Genomic DNA, 23,417 nt, shown 5'->3' with positions numbered 1-23,417 from the left:
TCATGTCTCCCATCACGTGCGTACCCCAAGAGTAAAGCAAGTGCTACTGTCACACAGATTCAGCTGAATCATACTGAGCATTTCCTTAATCACTGCCTCTCCTATCCACACAAAACCTTGTCACAGTGAGGCCTCGAACCAGCCATCCAATTTCCCTGCAGGTAGTGGCTGGAATCTGAGTCCTCCTTTCACACCTTTTTGCACCTCAGACTGAGAGGAAGCAGACTCAATCACTGCAGTGCTTTGTATCCTTTAATGCCTTCCCACAGTTTCTTCTCTTGAGAGCTCAGAGGTGTGAATAAAGTGTCCCACAAAGCTGCAGCTCTCCGAGCAGCATGGAGCAGCGGTGGTAGAGCTCCTGCAGAGGTGGAGGGGTGAGTGCTACCCTGGTGGGGACACACAAACCTGGACAGGGCCTTTTGCTGCTGTTGCACCTACCTGAATTAGGGCTCCTCGAGCACCAAATCAGAGTCTGCGGGAGGTGTGCCTGAGCCAGCTGTAATGCTTACATGTCTTTTGGTCTGAGTTAGACGTTGTAGCTCCATTTGCCACCAGGTGGCAGCATGAGAGAAGGAAAGGCTTCAGTTTCCCCTCATCCTGGGAAACATCTGAATCTTTCTTCTTTTCCAAGTATGTAATAAAGCTTCTCTGACATTTAATTGCCCACAAGCCTAAAATGGAACCAGATCTGCAGCAAAACAGTTCTGGGTAGAGAGTTTTCCACTAGGCTGAAGTATTTTGTGCAGCATTTGCTAAGTGCCGTCTGGTTCCATGTATTTATCTGCTATCTTAGTTACTGATGAAGGTGTTCTGTTGTAGCAGGACTGTTCACCGGAGTCTCTGACTGAGACACACGGTTATATGATGCTTGTAAAGCCGTGCCCTGTCACTACCATGGCTTCTCTAGACAATGTGCTAGGTTCCATTCTTGCTTTCCAATGATTTCTGTGCTGGAAAGAAAAGCGTTTGCTGGAGAAGTATTTGAAATTGAGCACAAAATGTTGGCAGTTTAAAATACTGTCACTATATTAGCATGCTTACTGAGGAGAGGCACCCAAACCCTCGCTCTAGAGTAAACTGCTGCATTGGCCACTGTGGTCTTATTTCTTTTATTAAAAACCCATACTTGTTACATTTTCAAATGTAAATACTGAAAAATAGCCTATGGCAAAATGAAAAGGCACAGGATTAAAATCAGCTTCATTGTTTCCATGGATACTTGTTTGCTGTTTGGCAAAGAGTATTTTTTATACACTTTCTACAAGAATAAGCATAATTTTAAATACATCTCTGAAGGGAGGGACCCTGTTCTTTTAACCATGACACCTGAATTTGTACTCCTAAAAATGTGATCTCTTTACCTCACTTTAAGGTCCTGTCGCAGTTGTTCTTTGGAGCAGAGGAACTTGAGTGCAGCAGGAGAGTGCAGCTTTGCATTACGATAGCAGCCGACAGGCATCTTAACATAGAGCTCACTTTGTACACAGTAAGACAAACAGCAGTCTCTTACAGCAAAGCAGGGATCAAGTATACAGACAGCATGGGAGTTTAAGCTAGCTCTAACCTGGATTTGGGAAGAACGCACCAGAAACTGGCTCAGAACACTGGGAAACAGTTCAGCGAAGCATTTCAGACTGGTTTGCTGCGTCTCAGAAGGGGTGGTTGTAAGAGAGACTAAAATTATTGTTCCTTTCTGAAAAATAGATGTACAGTTGGTTGTTGGTTTTGCTTTTATCTAAGAATTAGTCTTTGTAACCCTGATGCAGTATCTTAATAACAGTCAGGATGTCATTGAAACAGTCATTCCTGTTCTGGAGCATGCCGTGGCTTCCAGCACAGCCCATCCGTCACTGGGATACCTGCGTGCTTCCCAGTGGGACTGTAAGAGCTTGAGGGCTGTAGTTTCCTGGATTCTCACTACAGTAGCTGCACCATGAGCCTTGGCTGTGACTGAAGGGGAGAACATCAGGCACATCGCTTGTTTGTGTCACAGAGTACATGTCATTCTCACCAGTGTTTTTGGTTACCAGACTCTGCATTTCTCTGCAGGATGCATGGCTGTTCCTTTCTTACAGTGGAACACCTCTGAGAATGCTTCAAAGTTCTGCAAAGACCCCATCACCCTACACAAAGAGAAGGAACTTATTTACATGGATACAGGCCATGGAGATTGTTGCTTTGAAAACAGAAAACTATGTTGGAATTCCAGTCTCAGAAGACAGGATAATTTATGCAATAAAAATACAGCTGATAGGAATAATGAAATGCTGGAAGAGAGCATTCTGGTCCATTCTCTACAGACTAGCAAATTCACCAGGCCAAGGAAAGGAATGTGCTCTCCAGCACTGTCCTACAAGCTATGGGAGAAGCTCTTAAAGTTAGTCCAGATTGATCTTGTCTGTTAGAATATAACTCATAGCAGTGAGCCTCTCTCTCCTCCTGAGCCATACTGGCACAATGGGTTGAACCAAGTAAGTTATCAGTTAGTAAATCAGTTAGTAAAACGCACCTGTATTTCAGAGGGCTGTGAACATCTGTCTTTATGGACTGGCTAGCATATTCTGGTCTGTAGGAACCACACCAAACCTAGACAAGGAGGATTAATCATTAGTGGGGCGGTATTAAAGGGAATTCAGTTTGGGGACCTGCTCACTGTTTTTCCAAGTTTTTCCTAACAGCCATCTCAATTTGTTATAGTATAATTGGAACATGTTGTACTGAGGAAGCAGAGTAATTATTAACTAATTACTTTTTGTTTTATGAAGTTCTTGGATTAAGATCCGATGCTTTGGGGTAGATATATTAGCCCGTGATTTCACTCGTGTTTCCCCAGATGAGCTGGAGGTTCAGAGTCTGAAACACACCACCAAGTGTGTTGGCCCACTATCAAATATTTAACCTACTGTGTCACGTTTGTTACGCTAAGAGTTTCTCATCCAGGCCATCTTTTTCAAGTCTCTCTTGAGGACCTTTTGATGAGTGCAAAAGTGAATCGTTGTCCAAGTGGAGCTTGGGACTGATCTTCTCTCTAACCTCTAAGATAACCTAATTTATACTTTCATGAGGCATGTAGTGGCTGCCCCCAAGTGTTCTTACCTGGGCAAAGTTGAGGAAGAAAAGCTGTTTGTGGGACAGATTCAGTCCTGGCAACTTTGGCTCCTTCCCTTCCCGTTCCAGCCATTTTAAGTAGGCCTAGAAATGATCACAGATGCAATTCATATGGCAGAGTGGCCTATTCAGGCATGGTGGGTATTCTGAATGTTATTTGGGGTGAGATTTCAGTCACAATGTATATGAACCCAACACGTCTGCCCTTCTGTATTTTCATAGTTTTTATCTTTCTAATACAAATAGTGCAGCTAATTTTATGACAAAGCTGTCACAGAAGCACTCTGTTGACTGTTCTGGCAAAACCCATGTAACACAGAGAGAATTCACATTCAGCTTCTCAAGTACAGTAATCTCTGAACTGAGCTGTTATGAAATGGGAAACAATAGCAGACTCTTGCATGGAAGTGTTGTTTTAGAGTAGCAGTTGGCCAGGTGACCTTCACCACGAGGAGCTCTGTGTTCTTTACAGAGTCACCTGGAGATGTACCCTGCATTTCTTCAGGAAGGTGGCACTTGCTGCTTTAGGGAGAGGCATGCCACTGGTGATACGTGCACAATCATTCACGCTGCGGAGCCTGAACACCCATGACTGCAGCTTGAAGTAAAATCATCACCTTCCACTGACTTATTCTCTAGGAATTTGTGTCTGGAAATAAAGTGTTAAGCCCTTATGATGATGATTTTTCTCTCTTCAGGTAGCTGCTCATAAAATAGCAGATAATAACCTTGCTCAATGTTAAATCCATTACTGGTATTGTTACACATTAATTGGCCAATTTTCTTTTTTTAGGTCTATTGACATAATGGAGACAAGTTAATGTGTCCTCACGCTGGCTGATTTCAAACGTTCTAGTACCTGATCCTAGCACACAAACAGCAAAGGTAGAGCTGAGGGTGAAAATACATTTACATTGGAGGGTCCTGTGCAGGCAGCTCCTGTCATCCCACAGCACCCTGCCACGTTTGCACAGCTTTGCGAGTTTATTTGAGAGAAATAAACTTGGGGAAAACAGTTGCTCTGCTTCCCAATATCACCAGACTGTGTTGCCAAGAGATCAATGCTCTGTTGCCACGTAAGAAGCTCTTTGAAGGTGTAGCTGTCATTTTCAGAATCAAAAGTGGAGGGTCTTTTACCTTCTCCCAAGCAAATCCTGTGCCTGTTGGTGAGTGTTGCCCTTGATTACCTGAGACAGAAGTGTGCAGCATCAAGCACTGTGGTACCTCAAAGTACAGCCAGGAGAATAAGATGGGCTTCTCCTGGCTGCAAGAATGCAGCAGTCCTACACTGTGACTGGGATGTAAGCTGCTAGATCCATAATTGAGGCTTTAAGTTTTTGAATATGGTAACAACATTAATTGTCAATGTTTTATTGACAGAATAATGCCACTGCTGAATCCCAGGGGTAAAGTTACCCCACAGTATATTTGGAGGTTACCTTATAAGCCTGTCGGACTCCTCCATTATCTGCTATATTTTCTCCTAATGTGCTTATTCCACTGACCTGTAAAAGAACAATCATTCATTTAGTCTGTACTCCGTAGTATTAGCAATGCTCGGAACCACGAGCTGAGCACAGTCATACATCACAGACAGTCATGTCTGGAACAGAAGGAAGGACGTTGGGCTAGGGCAAAGAAAGGAGAGAATGGAAATAAAAACTTAATAGGGTAAAAGCTGTAGGTTAGAACAGAGAGAATATATAGGAATATAACAGGAATGGGCTTTTGGGCAGAACATACACTAGCAGGATGGCAAAATACAGTAGCAAACACCACATTTCCTCCCCCTTGCCAAAAACACCCCGTAGGCTCTGGCAGCAAAAGCACACATGGGCCCAGCTCACCATTAACCCACTGCATGCAGATACTGCTGGGTTTCTAGGCTACACCAGTGTCCCCAGTTTACATTCATTATGGTATCAAACCCAGTGGTGTGGCATTGCTTGGTTTCACTTACATTTTGGCCCCCTGCGAGCTCCCATGTGTAGTTCCCATACTGATAAACCATGCAACGAGACTGCTCCTTGAAATGCATAGCTGAGAAATTGCTCCACCAGTCAAACATATTCCCATCTTTATCAAAATTCCTGCCTGCATGAAAATCCAAGACAAAAGGAGTTTTGAGTGTGATCCTGTGTGCAACCACAGCACTGTGTAACCCATTTCTTACAGTGTAGTGAGGGCAACTGAAGGAATACTATTTTCCTAGTTATCTTCTCACCATTGTCATCAAACCCGTGGGTAATTTCATGGCCAATGACCATCCCAATCCCACCGAAGTTCAGGGCTTGTGGCTGGCGTTTGCTGAAGAAGGGGGGCTGTAGAATCCCAGCAGGAAAAACTGCATAGAGGGGAGGAGAGAAGGAGATGCTGTAAGGCACTGTTAGTTCTGGGTACTTTGCAGACAGATTGTTTGCTTGGTTTAAAGATCCGTGAGGAACATAAAATATAAAGTGATTAGGAACAACATCATGCCTCCTCATGTGAAACTGTTTCTCTCTTGGTAAGTGGAAAATGACAAGTTAATGAAGGTTTAATTTAGCACATCTGCAATTACAGTATCTCTTTGTTTGAGAACCAAGCATCATTTACATTTCGACTTTAGCCTAATTTGGGCCATAATGTATGCTGCAGTAAGTCAAGAACAGCATGTTCAGTAACTGTCTGTTAGAGATAGGTACAGTTTGTATTATAGAGCCATTTTATAGGGGAACTAATGGATGTTTTATTGCTTTATTTTTGTTAAAGAAAGGCTGGCAATCACATGCTGATTACCAGCAACACTCAGTGATAATTCCTGCAGACCACCAAGTTCTCTTGAAAGCCAGTCTGGGGTGGGAGCAGTGGGAGGTCTGTTCTTCAGTCTACTGACAAAAACCTTATATAGAATTGGTGGGATTTAGTCTTCATCCCACCTATGTAAGATGAAAAGCACATACGCTTCTAGAGGAATCAGGATTGAAAGCAATTAATTCTAGTAAAATACTTTGTAAGAAGTGAGATACTGAAATTATAAAGCAATTATTTCATTTAGAGACAAACCCCTTTTGGACTATATAGAAAGTTTAATCCATACAATTTCAGGGAGAAATGCGTAAGACAGAAGTAAGACAGAGGCAGGAAACCAAAAGTAGTGTGGAAAATTATCTCTCTCAAACTTGAGACAGGACTTAACTGGCATCTACACTATTGTGGGTAGCTGTGCTTGAATTTTTGGCTTATACATTCATCTTCAAGTTGCTTAAACCAGTTACTTCCATATTACTTAAAAGGCAAAGTTGTAGAGGAACCAGGCTTCTTTAAGAGCCAACTTCCCTGCCTGCAACGCTGGGTCACACCTGATTACCATCATTATAAAACAGAGCCTGAGCTTGCCTACAGGGTGATGCACATTCACAGGTTGAGGACTGGTTGCAGCTTTCCCTGGACCTGCAGTATAGCGGTAAGTGGAAGCTGCTCTTTGCTATGAGGTTGGAGTGCTAAAGCTTTGGATGTTTCTGCTTTTAGCAATTACCTATGTTTTCCCTTGTGACTGTTGGTTGGGTTGTTTTCCATTTCTGGCCTTTGCCCTGTGAGCAGGATGCAGTTGGTGTCTGGCCTAAAAAGGGCATATATTTTAATTTGTATGGTATTTGGCAGTACTTGGATAGTAGATCTTCCTGCAGCCTGGGAATGTGAATAAGCGCTACTTTCTATGAATTGCTTGGTTCCTCTCCCTTTTGTGGTGCTCGGAAGTCACCCAAGACTACAGCATTTGCAAGCTTAACCTGAGTATTCTGGCCATGTGCATAGCTCAGGGAGCGTGGGCAGCTAGACATATTTGCTGTGTCTTAAGTCTGTAGATCTCTGTTAAGAACACGGAAGGTCAGCCTAGCAGCTCTGCAAAAGCTCCCAGCTCTGACATTCTACAAGCAGAGGCAGGTTTCTCCAGCCTGGTGTGCCTCTTATTGATATAACTTCCGTACCTTCTGTACAGATGGCAAGCTGAAGAGCTGCCCATATGTTTATCAGGAATGTGGAAACATGAGTACAGACAGCCCAGCATACACTGTGAGCATTCTCTAGTCTCTGAAGCTGCACTCGTATAGTAGCAGTTGCTGTCTCAGGCTCTCAAACATAAAGCTGTTCCAATTACAGTCTATAAACTATGTCTGCCCAGCAGGGAGCTGAATGTTCATCAACAAAGTGATTGCCTGAGATGAACAGCATGTCCACCTTGCCCATGGGCACAGGCAGGTTTGCCTCTGGGTAACAGACTGATGATTCAGTTCCACAGAGCTGTTTGAAGCTGCTGTGAACCTACCGATCTGATTCCGGTTGGGGGAATAGAATGCATTGACCACTGCAGCTCCAATTATCCATCTGAAAACAAACATTGCACCAAAGTTAGTCCTGATTTAGACATCATTTTTATTGAGTTGTTATTGATAAAAAATGCAGGCTGCATAAATGGGAAGAACTGAAGTAGGAAGAAAGGTGCCACTGAACACAACTTAAATACTAACACAGGAAATAACTGGTGTCTCATTTATGGGCACTTTTTACCCAAAACAGTGCCAAGTTAAAGTTAGAAATGCTTTTTCTCTTGAATATTGAACAGCCACATTGGGGCAGACTGTGGTACCAGCTCATCTCAATGCTAACTGAGCTTGAGAGGAAACCAACAGTTTACATTCAAAAGACAGCTGGCATTTAGAGGACACTGAGCAGCAGAAGGCCGTTACTCAGTAAGTTAAGGCCAAATTGGTTTCTTGAAAAATTAGATAATCTGATTGTGATTATTCAGTTTTAAATGTCTGTATTTGGAGTCCAACATTTCATAGATAATGAGTGTTAACTTTGAGAAGTAATTGTTGAGTAGGCTGCTTCTGGAAACTTCCTTCAGTACCTTCATAACTTTTAGTCTTTATATTTTTCTTTCTCCTCCCCTTCTCTTCTACCTCTGACACACAGTGCCGTCATGAACCATCCAGAACAGTCTGAAGCCATAAACTCATGACAAGTATTCAGCAGCATCAGCCTGTGATATTCTTCCCACATCTCTTGTCCTTACAGTATCTTGTGATGCCCCAGGTGCTAGTGTTTTGACATAACTACTTGTGGGCTGCTGTGGGATAGAATGAAATTTCCTGCTTAAGAAATATAGCACATGTCTGTATCTTCCAGTTCTTGACAAGTTGGTTACTCTGAACTAACAGAATAGAGGGGACTGCTCATCTCAGCCTGCGAACAGGATTAAGTGGGAGAGGTGCTGGTATGGCACTGACCTGTGTGTAACACATGCATAAAGAGGGAGTAGGAATCTGTTCCTGAGGTCAAGGTGGTACTGAGGTTTTTCAGGGCAGCTGTTCTCTGAAGGCCACTCTGTTGTGAAAGCAGACTGGCCTTCAGTTCAGACCATGCTCTTGGTCCATAAGCTTCTCCTTGGCATGCTTGACATGAAATGCTTGCAGCTGGCCAGGTAGCCTCTAACAACTTGCCCCCACCCTCCCCAGAAGGCTCTGAATATGAGCAATGGCTAGTATTCTTAACTGCAATGATTAGCTGATGATATCAGCCATAGTAGTTAGGTACTCCAGTGTAATTAAACAGTGATCTGGAGTGATAAGTGGTTTTATGTCTCCTTGGGGAAACCCTTCAAGCTGCTGGAGAGAGATTACTAGTAAGATGTGGTTCATTACATGGAAAAAGTGCCAAGTATTTCATATATCATCAAACTACCAGGCAAAAAAAAGCCTAATTCATGAATCCATGAAAGGGTTCCCACAAATGTGCTTTAAACCATGCCTTGAATGAGCAGGGGTGTTGGGAATTCTGGCTGAAAGGCTACCATCTGTCTGCAGGCAGACTGTAAAAGGCAGCAGTGATCAATAACAGTTTGTGGATTAAGAACACCAGTGCTGTGCAAGAACTCTTGCTATAAAGAGCACCATGATTGATTCCTCCAGAAATGAGGGAGCAGAAAATGCTGGGTTTTAGCTGCCTGATCAGAAGACTCCCTTGGTGAATTATTCACCAGTAACTTCCTGGAGGTTTCTCAGTGTCTGCATTGTGTGCTTGCATTCTGAGTTAAAACCACTTCACAGGAAGAGGACAGGAGAAATGAACAGGCTTTGCAACAATTAATTTGACTGATGCTTCTCTCTGGGGAGTTTTTGTTTGCTTGCTTGTTACTAACTGTGATATTGTAGGCTTTGTAAAGAGGTGGTTGACATACTTTTGTCTCAAGACGTTCTCAGACAGCGTTCTCTGCTATCCACAGTGTAGGACTTGCCCCTTGGCACCCTTACCTCAGAAGTCAGTTGTGGCTGTAACTTACATGTCCTGGTCAACTCTCTCACGAAGTTTCCTCAAGCTCTTCTGGGCTCCAGCTCTCAGGTTTTCCAGAATGTTTTCAAAGTAACTGTGTTCACTGAAGTTTAACTGAAGAAACAGACACCAAGTGTGTTTATGAGTAAGCTGAGGGGACAGAGGGATTCCTCATACCACACAGCCTATCTCCTACACAATGCTTTGATTACAAGGTATCACTTACTAGCTAGCTTTTTGCATGCATTTATTTATTAGCATGTTCAACACAATTCTGTGTGCTGTCCAATCACTTGGAAATCACATTTGCACAGGTTTAGGCATTCCAAGTGGCAAGAAAATAAGTGTAGGCTGTTATACATGGAGGCATGCACAGCATTCTTACGTTGGCATATTCCTGATCCAGTTTTTCATTGTGATCTTCCAAAATATAATCTGGATAGCCAATTTGTTCTTTAATTGCCATTGCCTAGAAGAAAAGAGTTTAATGTTTTTTCCGCTGAATTGTTTGTGAGAATCTGGCAGCAAATATTTAAAGACCTTGTTCAAATGCTCCCTATTGCCTACTGAGACTTAATGTGGTTCACAAGACTCATTAAAAGGAAATAAAAATGTATGTGAGCTAACAAAGGATTGAAAAGAAAAGGACAATGTAACAGGGTAATGGAGAACAGGATAGTGAACATCAAAGTCTCTTCCTGTGATTTGTAGAGGAACTGGGAATAGTGATGCTACAAAATTCCAAAGATTACATATTCATGATGGAATATTGAAGTTCCTTGTTCTCTCTGACCTTCTCACGAGCTTTCTCTTTAGATGCTTCATCCATCCACTGTAACTCATCTAAAGTCTCAATGAACACTTCACGAATCTTGTCTATTAAATCTCGGACCTAAAGAAAGGCAGTAAGAAACTAATCATTTCCATGCTGCTTTCCCCAGGCAGAGCTAAGGAGGGATGAAAAGCTTCCTACTGACATGATGTCCCCATATTCTGTGTTCTAAAACCTGGTACTCAGCGTTTAAAAGAGCATCATAAATGCATCCTTGTGCCTTCTGACTCTTGGCTGATTGACATCTTTAACAGACAAAACAGGTTGGGAGATCAGGTGGAGGGGAATGGGCACTGCAGACATTGTGGTTGTACAGTAGTATGAAGGGTAAACTACATACCATCCTCTTGCTCTCACCAGCAAATGTCTCCCTGACATACATTGCTCCCACCGCGTTCTCCATGTTGTTGTTGACATAACTCACACACTCCCTCCAGCGGGCTTCCTCCAATGTTGTCCCGTAAAGTGCCTGTCATACAGAGCACCGAGGATTAGTTCTGTCTGTGCGTTTCTTCCCCAAGTCATTGCCAAAAGAGGAGGCTAACCTAAGACAAGGGTTTCCATTGCTGTGACTGCTGTTCTTGGATTTCTTTGGGGATGACATGACATAAAGATGTCATTGTGTTGACAAGGACTTGATCTGGTGACTCTGGGACTCTCTTCTAGTACTATGCTCTATGATCTCTTTAGGAAGAGAGGAAATACCTTCCTGTAGCTGGCCCGAGCATCCTTAAAACGCCGGCTCAAGCTGCTGACCCGATCAATCACCAGTCGCCAAATGAGGTAGTTCTGGATGGTGCTGTGTGGGAAAGCAAAGCTGAGCTTAATCCCCTGGGAGGAGCAACACTAGTGCAGGCAGGCAGAGGAGGATTTTAACTCTGAAGGAAGATAAGAAAGCAAATGATTGCTGCCAGTCATCACTTTCATAGCATCTGCAGGTGACTGTTCTTATCTAACCTGCTGTAGAGGCCTCCAGGCTGAGGACTGGGCTACCATGTCTGTTGGGGATTAATTTCTTTCTAGAGAACAAGAGCTATAAGCCTGTGATGTATCTTTTTTTCTTCCCATTTACCCTTTTCTGAGCAGGGGGACACCCAGTGCCACGGATACTTTGGTACCCAAGGACCTTTGAAGACATTGCCCATGTTTCACAGAGAAGTGGTGTCATTTTTCTCAGAGGCTCTGGCACAACTAGCAAGTGGGCCCAGTCATATGGATTCCCACAATACTTCCATGACTTTTGTCTTGGATATTCTCAAGTTTCTTTACCTTGCTGAGTACTTGGAGATAATAGCTTTCAGCTCTTGCAGATAGGGCATGCCATATACAACAACCTCTTCTTCTTGGTCCACCTGAACACTCACTGAAGACATAACACCTTGGATGAAGAAGGTCCAGTTAAATTCCTAGGCAGACAGAAAGACATGTGCTAATACCAGATGTTTCAGTGCCTTAGTAGCTGTCTGGACTTTCTACAGACTATGCAATTCAATGTAGTTGTAGTGGTGTTCGGTAGAAAAATGATTTGTAAGAGACTCTGAATACAAGATTAAGAATGGGAATAATTTTATACCTCTGTTGCATTACTGATCAATTCACAAAGCCATTTCCAATGGACATGGCAGTAAGAGGAGGCTGCAAGTATCAGACTGTTCTTTAAACACTTACGTTCAATGCAAACTTTTCCTGTAGTTCTTTTAAGGTCATTTTGTTGTACAGCAGGGTTACATCATGCCTTTCTTCTGCTGGGGTAGTTGCCTGAAGACATTCACAAGGTTATTACTAGAATCAGCTGGCACAAGTGACAGTGGCTGAAATCACATGCATGTAGGTGCACATACATACACTTGGATAACATGCAAATAAACCAGATTCTCCCTCCTGCTCCTTGCTCCCTCCTCAGTATCCAGAGAAGGTCTCGGTTTCTGTACTCACATTTGCAATCTCTGTTTCGAGCTCCATAACTTTTGCCATTTCCTCTTGGACAAAGGAATCGTCTTTAGACATATTCTTGTCTTCCCGGATCATCTTGGCAATGGTGATCATGAACTGCAGGTAAGCTTCTCTCACCTGCACACAAGAAACAGAGCATGCGTGTAGCATTGTGAAGAAAAAGTTTGCTGTCTATCATCTGTCATTGAGCAACCATTCTTCTTGTCCCTTTAGCTTTAAGGTGTGCTGTGAAGGAGTTGGGCCCAGGGTCACAGCCTTTGCCCTTGCCTCCAGTGCAACCCTCCCCACTCCAGTTTTCCTGTTTCCCCCAGAACCGCCACTGTTATAGATACTACTGCAGTACCCAAGACCTTAGTTCATCCTGGAATACCTTAGAGTGCAGTCTGCAGTCTCAAAATACAGACTGAAAGCAACACTTTCTGCTTCCCTGTGCAATCCAACTCTGGCATTCTGAGTTAGAATTACTACTTGAGCAAAAAGAAAGCTCTGTGCTTCGAGTTACACTGTGGGAACAGTGGTCCCACTAGCCAGATACCAGGGTAAACATAGAGGGTTTTAAGTTCTCTGAAAGTAATACCATAAATCTTCTAAACTGTTTTTATTGTCTGAAAGAAAAGCTCTGTTTCAGATGGTTCCCAGTGATACCTTTGCATTATTTCTAGCAGGAGGATATGGCTGTGATTTATGCCTCAGAATGGGCCTTGAAAAAATACGTGGCTGCTGAGGGAGTACTGATCTCTGATACAGGAAAGCTTAATACTACCTATTCTTGCATCCTTCTCCTCTGCCATAGACCTTAGAAACCAGATAAATACAGGAACTGTTGCGAAATGGAGTCTGGGCATTTCCATGATGAGGATGATTTGTGTTTTGAGGCTGAATGCTGAGCCTTAATCAGGCCAGGTTCCCAGAGGCCTCAGCAGGAGCTCTGCCAAAAGATGCTGGCCTAAGCACAGGGGGGGTTTGGGTCATCAGAGTTTGGCTTATTGTCTGTGGGAAGTGAGCTGTTAAATACCAAACAGAAAGGGGTCGTGCCTCCTTATTCATTCAGGTTAAAACCACAGCCTCTGCCCTTCTTCTTTATAGCTTCAAATTAAAACTGTATTGAGCAGTACTGGTTTTCTTTTGCTAATGTAGGATTGTCTATGTTCTGTACTTGATTTTCTACCTCCTACGAGTCAATCTAAGTCTGACTTTCATGTGATGATGCACAAATGTCCCTCTTTCTACTATATCTGGCACTATAAAGGTGAAACTTGCAGAACAGAATCCCAGTTCCAGCAGCTATGTGCAGTTCCCAACACAACTGCATGGAGTTTTTGTGTTTTCATGTCATCTGGGACAGAAAGGAGGGTAAATGGCAGTGGATTCTTACTGGCTGAGGATCTGTTCCGTTCATACAGCTTCTGCTGCTTCATATAAAACACTGTCCTTAAACTTTTCTCCCCCTAAATGAACACATAAATTCTGAATATTTTGGTGTTCCACCTAATGTATTTTGGGGTATTATATGTTCAAATATGATCCAGTATGGCAATAGTTCTCCTATGTCTATAATCCATCTTTCCAGCAGTTTATAAAATAGTAGCCAGAAGCAGTGGCTTTAGAAGAAGATAGAAGTGAATCCAAGATAACCTGCACTGAAAATATGAATCTATCCTTCAAAATGACTCTTTTAAGCTCTAAACAGTGATGGCTTTATTTTCCCAGACCCTCCTCATCTGTATGAAGTGGCCAGGTCTGGGAGGTTTGATACTTGCAGTTGCCAGTCCTTTAGCAAACTCTCCAATTTTGGTGTAATAGGAAAAACTGTAACAATGAGCATCACAGTCTGGTTCTGATTGTCACGCGTTGCAATGATTCATGTATTTGAGGTTTCCAACACACAGGGGTAAGTAATAAAGTTGTATTAGTAGCGCACTGCAAATAAATTAGAAGGAATACTTACTCTTTGATAGTTGCCCCCATTGAAGTAGTAATCCCTGGATGGCATTCCCAAGCTTGGCTGGTCAATCTGAAGGAAATCATACATTTCTTTAGTTAGTGAGGAACAGGAACTGGTGTTGTCCAAAAGTATCCTTGAAAGGCAACACAAAATGCTTCTTTTGCCATCGTTTCAGTGTTGGAATGACACTAGTACACTCTAATCAAAGACCTTTAGGAACTGGCATGAGATAGAAAGTGCAGCTTTTGTCTCTGGGTTTTAGATAAGGGCAGGATGGATGCTTGCTGTGGGTCATTAACCAAATCTTTCAGTAACCTTTGTGATCTAAAAATAAAGCAACTTGGAAAAGAAGTTGTTTGACTTGAGGGCTGGAATTCCTGCATGAGCTACGTGGACAGGCTCTGAAGAATTATCTGCATACTTTAAAAACATGGTTCCCTGCTGTATATTAAACCTCACTTTGCAAGACACAAGAATTTACAGCCCTTAAGTGCTGTAAATCAGCAAAGGTCCATTGATTGTTTTATTTCTTTGACTGCAACAAAAATTATGCTTCCATCAAATGCTTCCCAGCAGGACTGCCATTGGGGTTCAGAACTGGTGCACAGGCTTTGCCAGTGTTGTGCACACCCCCTGACTAAGGGAAGCTGATCTCTATGCAGTGTCAATAACCATCCATTATGATTCTGGCATATAAATAATTCCCTGAAATGTTTTCCTTACATAAATGATGTGTCTGCTGGAATCCCGGTCATCATTCCACACAAACATGTCGATGAGGACACGTTTGTTAAATCTGGAGTTCATTATGGAGAGTTTTTCTTCCATGCTCCAGTTTGCCTCTGGGAGATGAAAGGAAAAATACACATCATTTATCAATATGTATGAGGACTGATTCAGTTGTGTAGTTTCAAGCTTATTGCTGAAACTGTTTGGAACCAGAGTGGACATGATATGGGTATACTTGTACAGGACACTGCTAAATACGCATGCTACCCTGATTTTTGTTAATGAAGGAAGAGTTAAAATGAGGATCTAATTCAATGACAATAGTCTCCTAATTCTGACTTAACACTCCTGCACTCTAAGGCACAGCATTACCTTTGGTCTTATTCCAGTCTGCAGAAGCTACTGGCCAATCTCCAACCATCCTTAAGGCCTCTAGCAGAGGCAATGAATCTCGCTGCTCTATAAGACCTGAGAGTGGAAAACCAAACATTATATTGTTTCCATGGGGGTTGAGGGGGAATGAATTAACACAGATAACAGGCCTGACAGTTTAAATCTGAAACTGCACTCATCATAGCAGGAAATAAGAGGTATAGTTAAATCATCCTGTATTGGTCTTCAGAAAATTAATCAAGTACTTATGTTGACTTCAGTACTGATTTTGACTGAATTAGTTTGGAAAGGAGGAAATGGGACACATTTTCTCCATTCAGAAGGGAAGGCTTTCTGTTAATACTAGAGGTGGGTAATAAATATCTGTCCTTTCTACACCCCAGAATGTGTCTTTTAAGCCTTAATGATGTACCAAGGCATCTTCATCTGAAGCTTAGCTTTCCAAGCAAAGCCATGCAGGTTAGATGGATACTGACTGGCCTTTTGCTCAAAAGTACATTGGTACTTTTGTACATCTGGTATTGGACAAGAGAATTAATGGAATAAGAAGAGACTCACTCTCATTCATGCATGATTTGTAAAGTATTTTTGCTTTCTGAAATGCCTCTCTGTCCTCTTGATCTGAAGTCTCCAGCACACCTGGGGAAAGAACCAGTGAGAATTCTGCTCTGAAGAGCTTTGATCTTGTCACAGAAATCACAGAGTTCAGGGCTATGATAAGTACCTGTTATTGTAGGCTTCAACCACTGTGCAACTAGAGTGCTCTTTAAAGAGGCTATTAATGGGGAAAGGTCATGCTACAGCTTGTTGTGCTCCTTTTGAAGTTACTACCACAGCACCTATGGCTAATTTTTAGTGGGAGCAGGATGTTCCCACAAAATGGCTGTAGTAAGAGATGTGGAGATTAAAGGACTAGAGAAAAAACTCCCGATCAACACAGCACTTCTATGGAAGTTTATTTCTCTGTCAAACGTGCAGTAAGTAACTTGTGAAGCCAACCACAAGTGCACAGCCAAGCAGAGAGGAGCCCCATTCCTACCTTTGAGGACGATCTCCAGCTCATCTCTCAGGATGTCAAAGATGCTGTATCTGGAGCTGGTCTCTGGGATGACGTGCCGATTCAGCCAGCCCCCGCAGGCGTACTGGTAGAAATCCTTGCACGGGTCAGCTGTTGGGTCCATGTTCTGGATTATTCTAGCAGCTGGGCATCAAAATTGGAGAGGTGAATTCCAGAGGCTGCCCAGTAATCTCTGGGACTACCAAAGGCTGTCAAGAAGGCACCTTGCTTATGCTACTTATAGAGGATAAGACTCGTGTACTATAATTCAAAGGAGCCTGTTTTCTCATGCAATGTGAGGAAGCCTTTGACAGACACTTGCAGTGCAACTGTACTGCTTTCCAGAGGGAGCCTCTGAATAGTAGGCCAGTTCTCCCCTAGGGCCCTAGCTTAGGTACCCACCAATGAAGGCAGCGATGGGAACATCTGTGCTGGAGTCTTTGCTGTCTTGAGGTGTACAAGCAGATGCCAGAAATAAGCAGGGGAATAGCCCCATGTGTTGAATGCATTCTCTGTGAGGGAAAGTTCTCAATAATCATCCACAGTAACAATCATTACCTGCTGTAACACATCCAGGGGTGGTACATACGCTGCCTGAATTGGTGCCATAGTGAGTGCCTGCAGGAAGAGGAATAAGCAGGTAAATTAGTTTCTTTGGAAAGAAAAAGCTACCAATGTCACTTGCCAGCAGCCCAACCTCAGGGACAGCCCTGTTTAGTTTTAGAGCAAGCGAGTGGATGTTAGTGCCAGTAAATGGTACCAACTGACAGCTGTGAAGACATCTCTTATCTGCAGATTTATGAGGAATTTATTGGAAGCAGTATTACAACAGTCCTGACAGTGAGTCTGAACTCTCCTGGAAGGAGAATACCTACTAATGGACTCCACAGTCTTCCTGACACATACTGAGTGTATCAGACCCCTTTCTAGACAATCTATTCAGATGCTTTAAGGATCCAGGCTCTTTCATGACCTTCAAAGTTCTGCTGTGGACTTGCACTAAAGTCTTTGCACATGAACATGTAATTTTTCATGCTGAGTACTGAAGTGAATGTGCTTGTGGTGCTGGTCAGGCCACCTGTGTATGGCACTGGGGTGGGGGTATCCAAGCACCCAGCCTCATGAGTGGCCTTTGCCCCAGGCACACACTAATTAATTTTGCTGGTTTAATTTCCCTTTGTGAGCCTGGACTAGCTCAATAGCTCCTGGCGTTAAACAGACAACTACTTGCTTCCACAGTGGAAAAGGAAAACCTGATACCCTTCCTTTGCAACAGGATTAGCCGTGGTTTTAAACTTCTGTTTGACCCTTATGCTAGGATGTTTGCAGAAAAGAGCTACTAAAAACCCCTTCCAATTAAAGTGTTTTACGTGACAGCAAACAAGATTACAGTAATTCAGAGAGAAATAAAGCAGTGGGGAAGAGAAGAGGGCTTTGAAGTTCATCAGTGGAAGCAACATAAAAAGCCCCCACTGTGATTGGGAATGTACCGTTCAGGGTTCAGCTGCGAGCTGTCGTGCTGCGTGGGAGCAGATCTGCATTAGAATAACTGCATGCCTTATTACAGTTCAGTGTCTGGCAATCTGAACATGGGATGAGCAAAGCATGGGTAACAATTCGTTGGCTTCTTTAATGTAACCTGACAATATCTCACTTCAGTTCCTGGAACCCAACTGCTTTCAACAAGGTTCTGACTCCTCGTGTTCACAGAGCTCTTGTGATTGTGGAAATGTAACTGAGCTGTGTAACAGGGAAGCCAAATCTGCTCTGAAACCTTGGTTGCCCACTCAGGGCTCTGAAACTGTGCCACAACCCCAGAAATGGCTGGGGAGGGACTCTCAGCTACTTCTGAAAGGGGCTTCTTTGTCTTTCTATCAACTCTCTCTTGTGCCTCAGCAGCACTCCTGACAAAGAACCAAGCCAACCTGACTGTATGACAGATGACCAACACTGCCCTGTTCTGCTTCACAATGTGTTCATTTGGTCTCTGCTCCCTTGACTGATGCTCTGCCTGCTGCACCTCTGGAACTCCAAACCCCTGGAAACAAACTCAAACCACACCTTCTGAAGCCTGAGCCGGGCAACTCCGCACTTCATTTTCTCAAACTGCTTTGCCAAAAAGAACTGCCCAAGTTTCACTAGAAATACCTCTATTTCTCTATATGCTCGTTTTTCCTCCCTAGTTAAATATTGCTGACAGGTTGAGCTACGACATAAAGACTCCTTGCTTTGATAGCCACGGACAAAGACTGCTGCAATAGAGGTGTGGGAGGGACAACTTGGGTTAATGTTCTTCAAAGCCTGAAAGCTGAAACAAACCCAATGTCTAAATCCTGTGGACGTAATGGGAAATTACTGAACATAGAGTTGTGAGTGGGATCGTAAGTGGGACATGGCCTCATGTTTGACAGTCATACAAGGCATGAAGATAGTGATTTGTAGGAGAAGATTAGCACAGATTGTTCAGCTCTGAATCCCATGTTCCCCCTGCTGCAGAGAAAGTGAAGACATCAGTGGAAGGGTTTGCAGGGAATCAGTTCTTGTCTCTTCTCCCATCAAACCGCACCTCCCACTTGGCTTCTCCCACAGCCAAGTTCATCCAGATCCTTACAGGCTTTTTTTCCTCTTAAAATTAATCACTCCATTTCCCCACCTCTTCCTCCTGAGACACCTTCTTTCTGTACACCTCTTAAACAATCAGAGAGGGATGCAGAGGAACAGAAACGGACCAGGAATATTTAATCACTGGAGCTACTTTGTGCAGAACTAAGTTCCTTCTTGGCTCTTGAAATTCAGGACCTCTGCAGCATTACCCTTGCATTTGCTTCATCAAGGAGGTCACACTCTTGCTCTGTCAATAGTCTTGTAGGTAGAAAAGAATCGTTGAGCACTCTGCAGGCTGAAGAATAACTTCTGAGCTCTGCAGAGCACCAACAGCCCTTCACCATTCATCTCTTGCATGTCCAGTTTTTAAAACACAAGTTGCTTTTCACAGCATTTCTGAAGTTCCTTTTTAGACAACAAAAGCAAAGCAAATCATTCTGTACAAGCAGTTAGTGTTTAGTGTTTTCCCACTGCGTTTTGAAGGCCACAGATGGCTGGGGATGGCACACATCGAAACAATTAGATCCACAGTTGCCATCAGGCAGTCAAGTGTGAGCTTTACCTTTCAGCACCTTCTCTGTTTATCACACAGATCTCATTTGCACAAGTGCTGTCGGCACTGCAGACTGCCTCTGTTGCTATTCTAGTACCGAATTGTTTGCCACAAATGATGTAACTGCCAAACTTAGCTGCTCTTCATCTGAGAGGGCTGTACCCGATGTCAGTGTCTTCAAACCTGTGGGGATGCACAAGTGTTGGGGTTTGCTTGTGTCTGCACCTTGCTTCTGAGAAACCCTACAAACTTGGAAGCCAGAGAGTGAATTAACAGGACTTTGAGCAGTCAGGACCAGCAATGAGGTGAGGGTGGCAGTTGTGTGTAACTAAGTTGTCTGGAGGAGTCACTGACAGTGATGTGATGGTCTTTGGCCTGCAACCTTTCCAACAAGTAACAAGACCTGGAGGTTGGTAAATATTTGTAGAACAGAGCTGAGAGCTGTGAAAAGGCTGCAGAGATGTACGTGTGGGTGTGATGGAAAGATTGAGAGCATGGTGTGTTCGATGTCAGAGCCAAATGACTTCAGTTCTGTCTGCTTCCCTTTCCATGCTCACCCAAATATTACTCTGATATTCTTACAGTAGTTTCCTTTAGCTTATTTAGATGAGGTTTTATGGGTATGGAAACTTCTTTAGATGTCAGAAAATCCCCAAACTGCTTCTAGAACTACGTAACTGTATTGCTGTGAGAGCTTCAGTGTGTTTGTTGGCTAGGTACGTAGATGAACATCCCAGTCAGTATTTACATGTATTACAGATGCTAACTGCTATAAATAGTTGAGCTGTTGTCGTGGTTTAAACCAGACATAAATGGACAGAAGCTGCCTCTAGGTCAGTGCTGCAAACACTCCTTGAAGGCAAGAGAGAAGAGCCCGAGAGGCTGCCTGCTGTACAGGACAAGCAGCACATGAGCTCTGCAGTCACCTTGCACTCACATTGTGCACAGGGATGTCTGAATCTAAGAAACATTTCCCATGAAAGTTTAACTGCTGATAGGAGCCTGCAAAACACTTAGGATTTTGGAACTGCTTTCTGATAGATAAACCTTCCAGCAAAGAAATGTAACAGCACTTGCTTCATGTGCACAAATGATTCACATGGGCTGGGATGAGACGCCAACATTTGGGCAAATGTTACTGGTACCTGAACTCTGGTTTGCCTGCACCCAAGCAGCAAGGATGTAGAGCAGATTTCTCACCTCCTTTAGGCATGCATGCAACAAAATTCTGCATAGCTCAATATTTTGATACAGAAACTCCTACCTTAGGACGCAGCCCTGAGCAATTCTTTCCTCCCATCTCCTGAACTAACAGAATAACTTTCTGATGAGTGTTGTCAGTACCAAATGCTCTGAGATTTAATCTAACACTGAAACAAGTGCTGGTAACACTGAATAGCTTGTAGCAAAAGGAGTGAGCAGTAAAAAGGATTTTCCTGTGAATATTACTCATCATTGTGCAGGGTTTTACTTACAAGTGCTGAGGAAAGCAGTTCACTGCAGGCAGGGGATGCAGTGGCAAGGTAAGGAGAAAACAATGCCTCGCTTCAGTTTTGCTATTCATACTTTGTTTTATTCCCTAGTGTTTTAGCAAAGCCCTGAATCCAAGAGGCACTGATGGAAATGAGGAACATGAGGCAGCTGCTGCTACCAGTGCTGCTTCACAGGGGCTTTAAATAGGACTTAGCACTTGATGTGCTAGTGGGGAAAACTTAGTTTTGAGAGTAAGCATGCTCTGCTGCTGGCGTATTCAGGCACAGCACCTTCATGTGCCTCACTGTCGGGTTCCTGGCAAGACTCTTGCATGAAAGTCCCTGAAATCTCTCCTAGGGATCAAACTGCCTGATGCGATAGTGAAGTAGCCTCCCTTCCTCGGCAGCACACCATTGTAATAAGCAGTCTCCCTTTTGATCTGCTAAGCAGCTGGAGCTTTACAACTCCTGGCAATAACAAACCTTGACTCAGGCTTCTATGAGATAAGGAAATGTCAGCACACAGACACACATCTTCCTTCTAAAACATACAAGAACTGTTGTCAAAACTATGCAAAACCCAACCAAATGCATGAAATGAATTAAACACATAGAATGTTAGTCACATAACTTGAAAAGGAAAGAAAATCCAAGCTAACCCTCCCCATGCCTGAGCCTGGCACAAGGCAGAGGCAGCCGCGTCCCTCACAGGGGTGACCTCGCTGTCTGCCTGTACTTTGCATGTAGCTCTGCAAAAGCACTTTATATCCTCTGCGGAGGGAAGAGGGGAATTCTTTATTCCCAGGTTCCTTACCTCTGCTGCTGGCATAGAGGATCACCAGGGCGACCACTGCGCAGGTCATGAGGAGCAGCAAGACAGCCAGACCGATGGATACGAAGCTCCATGATTTCTTTCCAGATTTTGTTGATTTTTCCACAATATCCATTTGACTTTCTGATTTCCCCATTATTGTAACTCTAAAGGAGGAGGGAATGGTAAGAAAGCATTAACAGCTCAGCTAAATCAATATAGGGATGAATGCATGGCAAATCAGGGAGGGAAAAGGCAGCAGAATCAAAGCAAAGATAAAGGAAACTTCCAAATTATTACACGTATTTGTCCATCTGATTGTCCACAGCTTTGCCAACCTCATTCTCCATCTCCTGTGCCTGCCAGGCTGCCAGCACTCGGGATGTGCTGCTGGGGGGCTGTTTGGGACTGCACTACCCCAGCCTCTCCATGCTGCAGTGTCATAACTTCAGGAGCCTGTTTTGGGAAGTGTGGAAAAGTCTCATGACCAGGTTGGGCAACTCCTTTCTCCCAAACAGGGAAGGAGGGGGAAAAGCTGCCTCCTTCCACTCCCAGCTCGGAAAAGTCTTCTGCTGTTTGGAAGGATCTTCCTCCTCCTTCAGTGGCTGTGAGCAGGTCTGTGGGGCTCTGTCAGCAGCAGCAGTCCAAGCAGAGCTCCTGCGAGGTGCGAGTGCCTCTGGGCTCGGTCTGCTCCGCCTCTGGCACAGATGAAGGATGTGGCGAGTAGAACGCTCCTAGAGCCCGTGTCCGCAGGAGCCGCTGGCCTCCAGTGCCTCAGGGCCATGCTCCAAGCCCCGCGCTCTGCCGTGCGCAGCTCCGAGCCCCGGGGCAGCGCCGCGGCGGGCGGAGGGAGCGCAGCGCAGCCGGGTCTGGCCACGGCGCTCCGGCAGCTCCGCGGCGGCTTCTGCCGGCTTCCCTGCAGCCCCCCGGGGCTCTGCCGCCGGCCCCTTTGGAGGCTGCTGTGGGGAGTCAGGAGGTGCAAACCCACCGAGTCCCCGGCTGCGGGAGCGCCGTGTGTGGGAACGGCTCCTGGTGCGGAGCGCGCTGATTTATAGGCTGGTGCGGGCTGTGGAACAGGATTCGTTTGAGCTCCTGCTTGGAAATCTGTCTGGTAACAACTGGGAAGAGAGTGAAAGAAGGCAGGATAGGCATGTCACTTCCCTTGGGGGTTATTCTTTTCCAGGACTGACTTTGGAAGGAGGGAGAAGCCGGTTTGTTTGGGTTCTTTTCCCCTCGCAGGCTGCTTAATGGAGCTCGTGTAAGTCGCAGCCAAAGTTCACACTATATAAATCCTCAGGCTGGTACCTCTCATGACCCAAGCGCTTCCCCAGCACTCCGAGTTCCGTGCGTGCTCCGGAGGAAGTGCTGAGGGCAAAGAGGGGATTGCTCTGTGGCAGCCCCGTTTACTGGGAATGTGCACACAGTTTTCCAAGAATGGGAACACAGACCTGTTCTGTGAATGGGGTAGGAAACGACAAGTGCCAGTTTCTTCTGCTGGAGTCTTGAGTCTCCTCTTCTAGTCTGTGCTCTGCCTCAAAGCCCCTGTGAGGATTTGCCTCATTTCTCTAAGTCATGTTATCTTGGTCTCTGTCAAGTGTGAAGGCAGCTATTCCCATCCCACCGTCTGAAGGAGAGCATAAGAACACAA

At 44.2% G+C, this 23,417-nt stretch overlaps 1 protein-coding gene across 3 annotated transcripts; it reads right to left on the bottom strand.

Moving 5' to 3' along the window:
* Positions 1-1,093: 1,093 nt before the first annotated feature.
* On the bottom strand, positions 1,094-22,984 carry MMEL1 (membrane metalloendopeptidase like 1). Of its 3 annotated transcripts, none has more exons than XM_065696319.1 (24): positions 22,070-22,984; positions 21,773-21,936; positions 16,888-16,947; positions 16,312-16,473; positions 15,831-15,911; positions 15,252-15,347; positions 14,874-14,992; positions 14,154-14,219; positions 12,188-12,322; positions 11,921-12,010; positions 11,522-11,658; positions 10,958-11,051; positions 10,593-10,721; positions 10,214-10,312; positions 9,806-9,889; positions 9,431-9,534; positions 7,415-7,473; positions 6,626-6,709; positions 5,333-5,452; positions 5,069-5,202; positions 4,548-4,613; positions 3,097-3,192; positions 2,510-2,586; positions 1,094-2,123 (listed from the first exon to the last, which is right to left on the bottom strand). In XM_065696319.1, exons 1-24 carry the CDS (start codon positions 22,117-22,119, stop codon positions 2,024-2,026), a joined length of 2,406 nt encoding a protein of 801 aa, XP_065552391.1. In that variant the 5' UTR covers positions 22,120-22,984; the 3' UTR covers positions 1,094-2,023. The 3 variants fall into 3 exon arrangements, with proteins under 3 accessions (XP_065552391.1, XP_065552392.1, XP_065552394.1); XM_065696320.1 differs by having other exon boundaries at positions 22,108-22,984; XM_065696322.1 differs by lacking the exon at positions 6,626-6,709 and having other exon boundaries at positions 22,070-22,981.
* Positions 22,985-23,417: the final 433 nt, after the last annotated feature.

Source organism: Lathamus discolor, chromosome 16, assembly GCF_037157495.1.
Source record: "Lathamus discolor isolate bLatDis1 chromosome 16, bLatDis1.hap1, whole genome shotgun sequence".
NCBI lineage: Eukaryota > Metazoa > Chordata > Aves > Psittaciformes > Psittacidae > Lathamus > Lathamus discolor.
The sequence above is the reverse complement of the archived record's forward strand: the minus strand, read 5'-3'. Positions and strand labels throughout refer to the sequence as shown.

What these genes read in the sequence shown, in the direction of transcription:
- MMEL1 (XM_065696319.1), bottom strand. Translation starts at nt 22,119, where the DNA reads ATGGAGAATGAGGTTGGCAAAGCTGTGGACAATCAGATGGACAAATAC. An exon ending in CCCTGGATGTGTTACAGCAG is followed by an intron (nt 16,474 to 16,887) that starts GTAATGATTGTT and finishes TTTGATGCCCAG; the next exon opens with CTGCTAGAATAATCCAGAAC. An exon ending in CACAGCCCTCTGAAATACAG is followed by an intron (nt 2,124 to 2,509) that starts GTGCGTTTTACT and finishes CTCTTTGTGTAG; the next exon opens with GGTGATGGGGTCTTTGCAGA.